The sequence below is a fragment of the Papio anubis genome, chromosome 7 (genome assembly GCF_008728515.1).
Source record: "Papio anubis isolate 15944 chromosome 7, Panubis1.0, whole genome shotgun sequence".
Lineage (NCBI taxonomy): Eukaryota > Metazoa > Chordata > Mammalia > Primates > Cercopithecidae > Papio > Papio anubis.
In genome coordinates, this window is record NC_044982.1 from 2,590,610 (window position 1) to 2,602,984 (window position 12,375).

The 12,375-nt window shown below is 47.8% G+C and overlaps 1 protein-coding gene across 1 annotated transcript; it reads left to right on the top strand.

Annotated features, from left to right (window-relative positions):
- Window positions 1–3,135: 3,135 nt before the first annotated feature.
- Window positions 3,136–11,908, top strand: ATP5MPL (ATP synthase membrane subunit 6.8PL). Its single transcript, XM_003902323.5, has 4 exons — window positions 3,136–3,249; window positions 9,200–9,323; window positions 10,396–10,419; window positions 11,724–11,908. The coding sequence occupies exons 2-4, from the start codon at window positions 9,200–9,202 to the stop codon at window positions 11,750–11,752; spliced, it is 177 nt and encodes a 58-aa protein (XP_003902372.1). The 5' UTR covers window positions 3,136–3,249; the 3' UTR covers window positions 11,753–11,908.
- The last annotated feature ends 467 nt before the right edge of the window (window positions 11,909–12,375 follow it).

The window sequence follows — 12,375 nt, forward strand, 5'->3', positions numbered from 1 at the left end:
AGATGCCTCATACTTTGTGCTTGAATAAACTATTTTAACTGGATCCGGGCCGGGTACTGTGGCTCATGCCTGTAATCCCAGCACTTTGGGAGGCCGAGGTCGGTGGATCAGGAGGTCAGGAGTTGGAGAACAGCCTGGTCAACATGGTGAAACCCCGTCTCCACTGAAAATACAATCAGCCAGGCGTGGTGGTGGGTGCCTATAATCCCAGCTACTCCAGAGGCTGAGATCACACCACTGCACTGCAGCCTGGGCGACACAGCAAGACTCCATCTCAAAAAGGACGATTTTAACTGGATCCTAAGCCTTTTTATTATTTTATCTTGACACATCTGAGCTCGTTTTCCTTGTGCCTGAATAATGAACATTTATTTTACTGTGGATCTGCTCGTGATTATTTCAGTCCTAGCTGCACCATTTTATAAACCCCCCACCATTTCACAGACCTTGGTCAGAGTGAAACATTCCATGGGGGCTCCGGCCATAAGAAACATCCTGCCCAACCGCCTGACTGCAGGAGCATCCTTATCACATCCTGCCAGGCAGCAAGCCATACTGCCCAGACCGATCCAGCCGAGACCTATAATTACCCCAGCCTGGAAGCAGCAGTGAGCTCGGGCACTAAGCTGGTTACCCCCTCCACAGGTTTTTGCTGGCAGTAAACCTGCATTGCTGTTGAAGCCACCGTCTCTCTCCTCTCTCCCCTCTCCCCCTTCATCCTCCGCGTGTGTGTGTGTGTGTGTGTGTGTGTGTGTGTGTGTGTGTGTGTGAGAGTGTGTGTGTCTCGTCTGTCTTTAACCCTTGCCTTCCCTTCAAAACCTAATAATTTCCTCTTTTTTTTTTTTTTTCATTAAAGATGGGATCTTAATACATTGCCCAGGCTGGTCTCAAAATCCTGGGCTCAAGCAATCCTCCCAAAGTGCTGGGATTACAAGCATGAGCCACCATGCCTGGCACGATTTCTTCAGTTTGTCCTAAACTATCTTTATTTCACCTTTTCCGAATGCCAATTTCCCTGTGTATAGAATTCTTGATTGGCGGTTATTTTCTTTGAGATTTTATCTTTATCTTTTCTATGGCTTTAGTGTGAGATTTCAAGGTATTGTTTTGTTTCTATTTATCTGCCTGCTTGGTTTCTGTAAGACTTTTTGAATCTTTGGCATGATTTTTTTATCATCACTTTTGGAAAATTCTCAGCCATTAGCTCTTGAAATATTTCTGCCTCACCTCTTTCATTTCCTTCTAAGATACCAGTTACCCACATGATGGCCTTTCCTGCTGTATCCTCTTATTTTCTGAATGGGTTCTTCTATCTTGCAGTTTATTCTTCAACTGTCTAATCTGCCAAACCCATCCAATTTCTTTTTTGTTTTGCTTGTTTGAGACAGAGTCTCACTCTGTCGCCCAAGCTGGAATACAGTGGCACCATCTCGGCTCACTGCAACCTCTGCCTCCAGGGTTCAAGCAATTCTCCTGCCTCAGCCTCCCAAGTAGCTGGGATTACAGGCACGCACCACCACCACACCCGGCTAATTTTTGTATTTTTAGTAGAGAAGGGGTTTCATCATGTTAGCCAGACTGGTCTCAAACTCCTCAAACTCCTGAACTCAAGCAGTTTGCCTGCTTTGGCCTCCTAAAGTGCTGAGATTAGAGATTACAGGCCTCACAAAGTGCTGAGCCACTGCGCCCAGCCTCCATTCAATTTTTATTTGGCTTTTTCTTTGAGACGGTGTTTCACTCTTGCCGCCCAGGCTGGAGTGCAATGGCGAGATCTCGGCTCACTGCAACCTCTGCTCCCCTGGTTCAAGTGATTCTTCTGCCCCAACTTCCTGAGCAGTTGGGATTACAGGCGCCTGCCACCACGCCCAGCTAATTTTTGTATTTTTAGTAAGGATGGGGTTTCGCCATGTCGGCCAGGCTGGTCTTGAACTCCTGACCTCAGGTGATCCGCTCGCTAAATTGTTTTCTTTATGATTTCTAGTTCTCTACTGCAAAATACTTCTGGAAAAAAAAAAAGTATCTATATAGAGAGAGAGAGAAAAAAAGAGAGAGCACGCCACCACGCCTGGCATATATATATATATGTATGTATAGTTTTTTAAAGACTGTTAAGGCCGGGCGCGGTGGCTCAAGCCTGTAATCCCAGCACTTTGGGAGGCCGAGACGGGCGGATCACGAGGTCAGGAGATCGAGACCATCCTGGCTAACACGGTGAAACCCTGTCTCTACTAAAAAATACAAAAAACTAGCTGGGTGTGGTGGTGGGTGTCTGTAGTCCCAGCTGCTTGGGAGGCTGAGGCAGGAGAATGGCGTGAACCCGGGAGGCGGAGCTTGCAGTGAGCTGAGATCGCGCCACTGCACTCCAGGCTGGGCGACAGAGCGAGACTCCGTCTCAAAAAAAAAAAAAAAAAAAGACTATTAAATCCAGTGTCTGAAGCCCCTGTGGAAGTTTTATATTAATCTGCTGAGAAGAATATGCACAGAATACAGACATAAAAATGTGCTGAGCAGGCCGGGCATGGTGGCTCAAGCCTGTAATCCCAGCACTTTGGGAGGCTAAGGCAGGTGGATCACCTGAGGTCAGGAGTTCAAGACCAGTCTGGCCAACATGGTGAAACCCCCTCTCTGCTAAAATACAAAAGCTAGCTGGGCGTGGTGACTGGCGCCTGTAATCCCAGCTATTCAGGAAGCTGAGGCACGAGAATCGCTTGAACCCGGGAGGCAGAGGTTGCAGTGAACCGAGATCGTGCCACTACACTGCAGCCTGGGCGACAGAGTGAGGCTCCGTCTCAAAATATATATACATGCAGAGCCAAATAATTAACAATGCAAAGGGACAAGACACACCACTGAAATGGGAGACTTAGTCTTTAACATAACAGTAAAGAGGGTCCTTTAGGTTAACCAACCCTCCCGGTTTGTGTAGAACTTTCCTAGTTTCAGCGTTGAAGGTCCTGCGTCCCAGGAAACTCATCAGTCGTGGGAAGATGTGGAGGGTTAGCCACCCCACGGTGACACACGCGGGCACACCCCTACCGCATCCTGTCCCCGCCGCTTCTTGCCTGCGGCACCAGGCGGCCGCCGGGGGCGCTGTGGTGCGCAGGCGCCGCTGGGGAGGCACTCTGGCGTTGCGGCGTAGCTGCTGCTTCCGCCTTCCCGGCAGCCCCTGCGCGCGCGTGCGCGCTCGGTGACCTTTCTGACTTGACCGCAGGTTTGTGGTGGTCTGTGAGGCGTCTGTCCTGCGCCAAGGTGAGTGCGGGGACATAGACCTGGCCCCCGAGGTGCGAGGTGGCGGAGGCGGGAGGGCGAGAAGCCGCCTTGGCCCCAGCTGACCTTGGGGTCCCATTCCTCCGCCGGTACACGCCTGGTTTTCCGCCCGGCCTCCCCTTCTCTAAAGGGAGACAGGCCAGGGTCGGTTGCCAGAGGGAAGCATCGCCTAGGCCTGCGCCGCGTTTCCCTTCTTGGCGTTAACGCGCTCAGTGCGCCTGTATCTCCCACGCTTTTGACAGGGAGCGTCCCCTGGCCTTGACAGGTTCCGCTGCCTAACGCGGAGGCTACGCAGAGTTAGAGAAGCCAGAGTCCAAGCCAAGAACTCTGACTGCACATCCAGTCCCTTCTCTCCTTTGTAACTCAAGTTTCCGTGCACCACGCTTGTCCTCCACGTTATGCTGTACATGACAACTTGGGTGAGGCAACAGGGAAACAAGAGATCGTATGGTGGTGATTGAAATTGTATGGAACTCGCGGGTCAGACATTTCCCATTTCCAGTGTCCGGTAATAGTTTGCCCTTAATGTAATGTGCCAAAACTTTGCAGACTTAAGTGGATACACGTTTGACCTATGAATAAGATGGATTTTTAGAAGGTCTGGTGCTGTAAAACTGACACACATTCTGCCTGGGCAGAATGGACTCAAGAAAGTAGGGGCCGGCCAGGCTTGGTGGTTCACCCCTGTAATCCCAGCCCTTTGGGAGGCCGAGGCGGGCGGACCACGAGGTGAAGAGATAGAGACCATCCTGGCCAAGATGGTGAAACCTCGTCTCTACTAAAAATACAAAAATTAGCTGGGTGTGGTTGCTGGCGTCTGTAGTCCCAGCTACTCGGGAGGCTGAGGCAGGAGAATCGCTTGCACCCAGGAGGCAGAGGTTCCAGTGAGCCGAGATCGCGCCATTGCACTCCAGCCTGACGACTGAGTGAAACTCCGTCTCAAAAAAAAAGTAGGGGCCCTCGTTTTATTATATATTAGGAACGTGTAGCCGGGCTTGGTGATTCACACCTGTATTCCCAGCACTTTGGGAGGCCCAGGCGGGCCGATCACAAGGTCGAGAGATCGAGACCATCCTGGCTAACACGGTGAAACCCTGTCTCTACTAAAAATAAAAAAAAATTAGCCGGGTGTGGTGGCACGCACCCGTAGTCCCAGCTTCCCAGCTACTCAGGAGGCTGAGGCAGGAGAATCGCTTGAACCCGGGAGGCGGAGGTTGCAGTGAGCCAAGATCGCGTCACTGCACTCCAGCCTGGGCGACAGAGGGAGACTCTGTCTCAAAAAAAAAAAGAAGAAGAAAGTGGGGGCCGGCTGTGCACGGCGGTTCACGCCTGTAATCCCAGCCCTTTGGGAGGCCGAGGCGGGCAGATCACGAGGTCAAGAGATGGAGACCATTCTGGCCAACATGGTGAAATCCCATCTCTACTAAAAATACAAAAATTAGCTGGGTGTGGCGCCGGGCGCCTGTAGTTCCAGCTACTCGGGAGGCTGAGGCAGGAGAATCGCTTGCAACTGGGAGGCGGAGATTGCAGTGAGCCGAGATGGCGCCATTGCACTCCAGCCTGACGACCGAGTGAAACTCTATCTCAAAAAAAAAAGTAGGGGCCCTCTTTTTAGTATGTATTGGGAACATGTTACTTGTCCAGGCAAATATGGCAACTAAAGTCAAGCGGAAAGGAGGGGGAAAGGTATTTGCAAGCTACTGTATAGCAGGCCCCTGTTGCACTGGGGACCAAGGGTAATTTTGTAAGATCATACCAGGATGCCTGGGCCCCGAGCAAAATGTCAGGATGACTCAGATTCTTTAGTCCCTTCTTACCGCAGCCATTGTACCCTCCCAGTTTACTTTGCCCTTTTCCTTCTAGACCCTCATCTGACCTTGCTCTGTCCGAAGCCCCTAACTGGCCTAAATGAGGGCATCATTTTTAAGTCTTCCTTCTGTTAGAATCCCAGTGGCTTAGTATTAATTATAGCCATCAACTGGATATTTGTATCAATTATGTTACTGCTGTGATCATTCACTGAATTCTTTGTTGTTGTTGTTGGGGGGGGCAGGGGGGAGTCTCACTCTTGTTGCCCAGGCTGGAGTGCAGTGGTGCAATCTCTGCTCACTGCAAGCTCCACCTCCTGGGTTCAAGCGATTCTCCTGCCTCAGCCTCCCGAGTAGCTGAGATTATAGGTGCCCACCACCACTAATTTTTGTATTTTTAGTAGAGACAGGGTTTCGCCATGTTGGCCAGGCTGGTCTCGAACTCCTGACCTTAAGTGATCTGCCCATTTTGGCCTCCCAAAGTGCTGGGATTACAGGCGTGAGCCACCGTGCCCAGCCCATTCTCTGGATTTTTATTCCATACCAGGCACTAGGCTGGGTCCTTTAGGTTTCCTCTCTGAATTACATTGACAGCCCTGTGGGGCAGGTGGAGGCATCCATGTTTCACAGAAAAAGAAACCTCTGAAACAACAGCTAAAGGGACTTGCCCAAAGTTGAGAGCTGACCAGGGAGAGCTGGTGTTGGAGCCCAGGATTCCCAGGCTTCCAGACCCATTGGTCCTGTAGAATGCTTCCTTCCCAGTCGTTGCAGGGAGACAAGGGATTCATTCCATGCCTCTGAACTCTTCTAGTCTGGGGCTTCCAGAAACCTCTGGGTCTTGTTTGGATCATCTGTGACATATTCTCAAAGCAGGGCTGTTAGTTTCTTGGAACCTCACACTCTGTCAGAGCATTCAAGTACAGTTTGAGGACAGGAAATTTGAAGGCGGACTATCTGCAAGGTGTTCCAGGAGGACACAGTCACATCCTGCAAGGTCACACCTCAGGCCAGCCTTCACGACCATCCTTGCCTAAATAAGTCCTCTCATAGAGAAGAGCAGGAAAGCAGGTGTTGGAGGCAGGTTCTCGTCATCAGGAGCATGACGTACAGATTTGGTGTGAGTGCAGTCCTGCTAACCTCCCGCAGAACCTTGGGCAGCTTTCCCCAAGTACCCATTTTATAGGAGTGGAAAGCAGTGTAGGAAGTAAGTACGAAAAGCACTTTTAAAATGCTGTTAAAGGGATGGAAACAGAACTAACCACATCAGGGCAGTCCCTGCGGTGGCTCTGGCCTGGCCTCCCCGTTCTTGCCTGACTCAAGACACTAACTTAGTTCCTGGTTCGGTGCCCTGTGGTGCTCCTGTGTCCAGTAGCTTAGCTCCCACAGTGGGGGAGGAATCAAAGGGGCTCTGCAGCCCCCACCAGCTGCCCTCAAATCCCATCCAGGCCAGTTCCAGATTCTAAACTGAATTTTCTTCATGATGTTGTCAACACAGGAAACAAAAAAACCCTAAAGCAAAAAAAAAAAAAGTTGTTAAGTTTAGAGAACAGTTTTAGAATAAAAGCTAAACTCTATGCTAGCCTCCAAGGCCCTTAAATGACCTGTCCCATCTTCCTTCCCATAGTCCAGCCATGGTACTTTATGTAACAAGCATTTAATACATAGTACCAGACACTCAACGTTTGACATAGAGTTACTCTATGTTATTCTCCATAACAACCGCTTGAGGTGGATCCTGTTTTTATCCCTGTTTTACAGATGAGAAAACTTAAGCGGTTTAAGTTAGCTAGTAAGTGACAGCCAGGATTTGAATCTGGCACTGTGGCCTCCCTATTCCTTCCAGCTCTCCAAGTTCATTCTGACCTCATAGTCTCTGCCGATGCCGAGGATTCCTCTCCCAGATATCCTGACCCTTTATTGTTTCTCAGCTCCTAAAACAATGTCTGGCACCTAGTACATGCTCAGTGCACATTTGCCAATTGTTTCGGTGATTTGAGGGCCGCCATTGACCTTTGACTAGGTTGGACTTGTGAAGGATTCAGTGCTGTCAAGCCGACAGGCAGAGCTGCGAAGTGTGGGAAAGGGCGAACACGGCCAAGCAGTTGGATCCTGTGGAGCCTGAGTAGTGATGTGAAAGGAGCAATGAGTGGGGCTCAGGTGTGGGCACGGGGAGAGTGGGGCGGAGGCAGCATTACAGGTCACAGCCAACGCACAGTTCGTTCGTTCGTTCGTTCGTTCTTTTTTTTTTTTTTGAGACAGAGTCTCACTTTGTCGCCCAGGCTGCAGTGCAGTGGTGTGATCACGGCTGCCTGCATCTTCAACCACACAAGCTCAAGCAGTCTTCCCACCTCAGTCTCCCAATAGCTGCGACTAACATAAAAAATTACCCAGGTAAACACCACCACACCTGGTTAATTTTTTATGTTTTGTGGAGACTGGGTCTCCCTATGTTACCCAAATTAGTCTCAAGCTCCTGGACTCAAGTGACCCTCCCACATCGGCCTTCCAAAGCACTGGGAGTACAGGCATGAGCCACCACACATGGCCAAAGCAGTTTCCAAGTGAAATGAGAAGTGCTTAGATCTAGTCATTCCTCACAGCTATTTGACTGTAGTTTAATAGACCACTTCAGATGTTAAAAAGCATATTAAAATGAAAATGAGGGCATCTAATTTGGGGTCTATAGTAGAGAGTAAATTGTTTTTGGTTTTTTTTTTTGAGATGGAGTCTCGCTCTGTCGCCCAGGCTGAAGTGCAGTGGCGCGATCTTGCCTCACTGCAAGCTCCACCTCCCGGGTTCACACCATTCTCCTGCCTCAGCCTCCCGAGTAGCTGGGACTACAGGCGCCTGATACCACGCCCGGCTAATTTTTTGTATTTTTAGTAGAGACGGGGTTTCACCGTGTTAGCCAGGATGGTCTCGATCTCCTGACCTTGTGATCCGCCCATCTCGGCCTCCCAAAGTGCTGGGATTACAGGCGTGAGCCACCGCGCCCGGCGAGAGTAAATTGTAAAAGTAATAAAAAGCGTTATTTTGAGACCTGCACGTACAAGCAAAGTAAGTTCGGAATTTAATGGCTTTTCGTGATCAAATTCAGTAATTCATTAAGTAACTACCTTTATTCATTAAATAAGTCCTATCATAATTGGCAATTCTTATGAAGTGACCTCGTTGTCTTATGTCATCTGGTTTGTATTTAGCAATAGACTTCAAGATGGAGATACAGCTGATCAGCGTGTGCCGAGCCTGGCATTAGTTTCACAAGGAAATGACCATGCCCTGGCCATATTCTTTTTCAGCTTTGAATGTGACATTCATAACATGAAGATGAGAAGATACTGATTTTTCCATTTAGACATTAAAGTAATTTTCAGTTCAGGGCATGGCATCAGGGTGGGAGAGGTGCTGGATGAGCTCTGTGATGTAAGGAATGAGAAGTGGCTAGGATGGCCAAAGGTGGGAGGAGGGGGCCCTGGCGATGGGTTGAGTTGGAAGAGCTGTGGAAAGCATGAGTCCCAGGCCAGGCTCTGTGGCTCACACCTGTAATCCTAGCACTTTGAGAGGCCAAGGTGGGCGGATCACTCCTGATCACTTGAGGTCAGGAGTTTGAGACCAGCCTGGCCAACATGGTGAAATCCCACCACTACTTAAAAAAAAAAAAAAAAAAATGGCCGGGCACAGTGGCTCACACCTATAATCCCAGCATTTTGGGAGGCCAAGGCTGGCAGGTCCCCTGCACTCAGGAGTTCAAGACCGGCCTGGCCAACATGGCGAAACCCTGTCTACCTAAAATACAAAAATTAGCCAGGCGGGGTGGCACGCATCTGTAGTCCCAGCTACTCGGGAGGCTGAGGCAGGAGAAACGCTTGAACCTGGGAGGCAGAGGTTGCAGTGAACCAAGATTGCACCACTGCATTCCAGCCTGGGCAACAGAGTAAGACTCCACCTTAAAAAAAAAAAAAAAAATAGGCGTGAGTCCCACGTGAGTGCAGAACAGGTCTGACACAGGCAAGGCTCCCTAGTGGTCGTGGGAAATAGGGTTGAACTTACCAAATTAAAATCTTTTACCAGTTAGGTGTAGAGCAATAATCATTCTAATTTTTAATCACTGTGTTTATTTTCAGATGCTTCAAAGTATTATTAAAAATGTGTGGATCCCCATGAAGCCCTACTACACCAAAGTTTACCAGGAGATTTGGATAGGAATGGGGCTGATGGGCTTCATCATGTATAAAATCCGGGCCGCTGGTACGTTTCTTTATGTTTGATTTTTTTGAGGTCGGGAAGAAAATGATTTTCAAAAAGAATCACAATTCACGTTGTAAAGGAACTATGGGGTTTTAACTAGGTATGAACATCAGAGCTACCTACAGTCCTTCGTAAAAATACAGGGAGCACATGTCAGCTATAAAAGACATTTGGGGACAGTGGGGAATTTTTTTGTTTGTTCATTTTGTAGTTTTGGAGACCGTCTCTTACTCCGACACCCAGGCTGGAGCGCAATGGCACAATCATGGTTCACTGCAGCCTCCACCTCCTGGGCTCAGGTGATTCTCCCACCTCGGCCTCCCAGGTAGCTAGGACCACAGGTGCCTGTCACTATGCCCACCACCACCACCACCTGGCTAACTGTTTTTGTACCTTTTTTTTTTTTTTTTTTTTTTTTGAGAGATGGGGTTTTGCCATGTTGCCCAGGCTGGTCTCAAACTGCTGGGCTCAAACAGTCCTCCAGTCGTGGCTACACAAAGTGCTGGAATTACAAGCATGAGCCACAACACCTGGCCCAATTGGGGAACTTTGAACAAGACTTTAATATCAGAATTGTGAGTTTTCTTAGGTGTGAGAGTGGTATTACATTCGTTTTAAGAGATGAAGTCTAAAATATTTAAAGTATGGTTTCATGGTATGTGGTATTTCATTGCACCTTTTCAACTGTTCTGAATATTTGAAATTTGTTTGTAATAAAATTTAGAGGAGAAGAATAACCACTTGGTTCTCAGTAGAGCAGAGCAGTGTGGCCCAATCACATGTTACTAAGCCGTTGATTACAAAGAGGAAAGAGAAAACTTTATGCTGCGAGACTAGAGTTTAGGACGTTGTAGAGGGTAAGGAGCCCTGCAAATTTGAAAGGGCTGTTAGCTGTTCATAGAACATATTTGATAGGAATTTTACCATTTCGTGGCTATAAGACATATTTTTTGAACGCTTCCTGAATTGCTTTGCCTAAGCTACAATGCCTTCAGCTAAATGTTAATTTTGACAAAGGCATTTTTATAAAGCATTGATATGACTGATTTTTTTTTTCTTCCTTTTATTTTAGATAAAAGAAGTAAGGCTTTGAAAGGTAAGATTTTTGCTTCTGAAAATGGTTGGGAATGGAAAACACCATCATGTCTTTTCAGGACAAGGCATATCATTGTTCTGAATTGAAATTGATACATGGTTCAGTACATATGTAAGATGCAGTCGAAATGCTTCACAGCTTGAAGTTTGCTGTGCCTACTGGAAAACAGAATTCTGAATTTCTGCTTTTTATAGTCAAGTGGATCAAGTAAAACTTCCCAGGAGTAATAGAGGAATGGATGATTAGAGGTAGTCGATAGCATCACCAATAGGGAAGCGCAAGTGAGCTGTGTGAGCATGCTGTCCTAGAAGTTCCCTAATGATGTGGTTTGAATGGTTTTGGTTTGTTTTTGTTGTTTTTTGTTTTGTTTTGTTTTGTTTTTTGAGACGGAGTCTCGCTCTGTTGCCCAGGCTGGAATGCAGTGGCGCGATCTTGGCTCACTGCAAGCTCCGCCTCCCGGGTTCACACCATTCTCCTGCCTCAGCCTCCTGAGTAGCTGAGACTACAGGCATCCGCCGCCACTCCTGGCTAATTTTTTGTGTAGAGTCGGGGTTTCATGTAGCCAGGATGGTCTCGATCTCCTGACCTTGTGATCCACCCGCCTCAGCCTCCCCCTAATGATGTGTTTTTAATGGTTTTGTTTTGTTTTTTGTTTTTGTTTTTTGAGACAGAGTCTCCCTCTGTTGCCCAGGCTGGAGTACAGTGGCACAATCTTGGCTCACTGCAACCTCCGCCTTCCAGATTCAATTCTCCTGCCTCAGCCTCCCAAGTAGTTGGGATTACAGGTGGGATTACAGCCACAACACCAGGCTAATTTCTTGTATTTTTAGTAGAGATGGAGTTTCACCGTGTTGGCCAGGCTGGTTTTGAACTCCTGACCTCAGGTGATCCACCCACCTTGGCCTCCCAAAGTGCTGGGATTACAGGCGTGAGCCACCGCACCCGGCCTTTAATGTATTTTGAAAGAAAGCGCCTTATAAATTTAGGCCCAAGTGACAATGAAACTGTAGCCATTTGAATGTTACACAAACCCAGGACTGGCTACATGAGTTTGAGGAAGAGGTGTTTCCCTGCCCCTCTCTTCTTTGCGCTGTGGGTGACCACTGCTGTCTGTTGTCATTATGTGGGCCCTTAAGCACTCTGGGTGTTTCATATAGAAATAATCCTGCTTTTCAATAGTATTGAAAGGTGTCGTTTATATTTTTGGACTGTTGATCAACTTTTTTTGATACTTGTTTAATAAATTACATCCACCTTGTTCCTTCCTTCTTAAATTGTATTTATACATGCATCTCTTTCAAAAGCTTCAGCGCCTGCTCCTGGTCATCACTAACCAGATTTACTTGGAGTACATGTGAAAGAAAACATCAGTCCGCCTGTAAATTTAAGCAAGCCGTGTTAGATGGGGAGCGTGGAACGTCCCTGTACACTTGTATAAGTACCATTTACTTCATGGCATGAATAAATGGATCTCTGAGATGCACTGCTACCTGGTCCTGCTTTCAATGTGTTACCCCCTCAGCCTCCTCCAGTGTGTCGGACGTACTCTGAATAGATCATTTGTCATGCAGCAGATGCAATCAGAATCTCACTGAGCCACCCATCATTGTGAAATAATTATCTCAGTTATCACAGGAGTTGGTGATCAGGATCCAGGCACTCACTTGGATTCTACTGCTTAATAAATGTTTATTAAACTTGATCCTGATACTTACCTTGTGACCTCTCTGAGCCTCTGTTTTCTTATTTGGAAAATGGAGATGTTAATTATGTAAGTTCTAACTTACAGTTATTATGAGGATAAATAAGAGAAAGATTTAAACTATGAAATCCTTTAGAAATAAGGTAGCGGCCGGGCGCGGTGGCTCAAGCCTGTAATCCCAGCACTTTGGGAGGCCGAGACGGGCGGATCACGAGGTCAGGCGATCGAGACCATCCTGGCTAACACGATGAAAC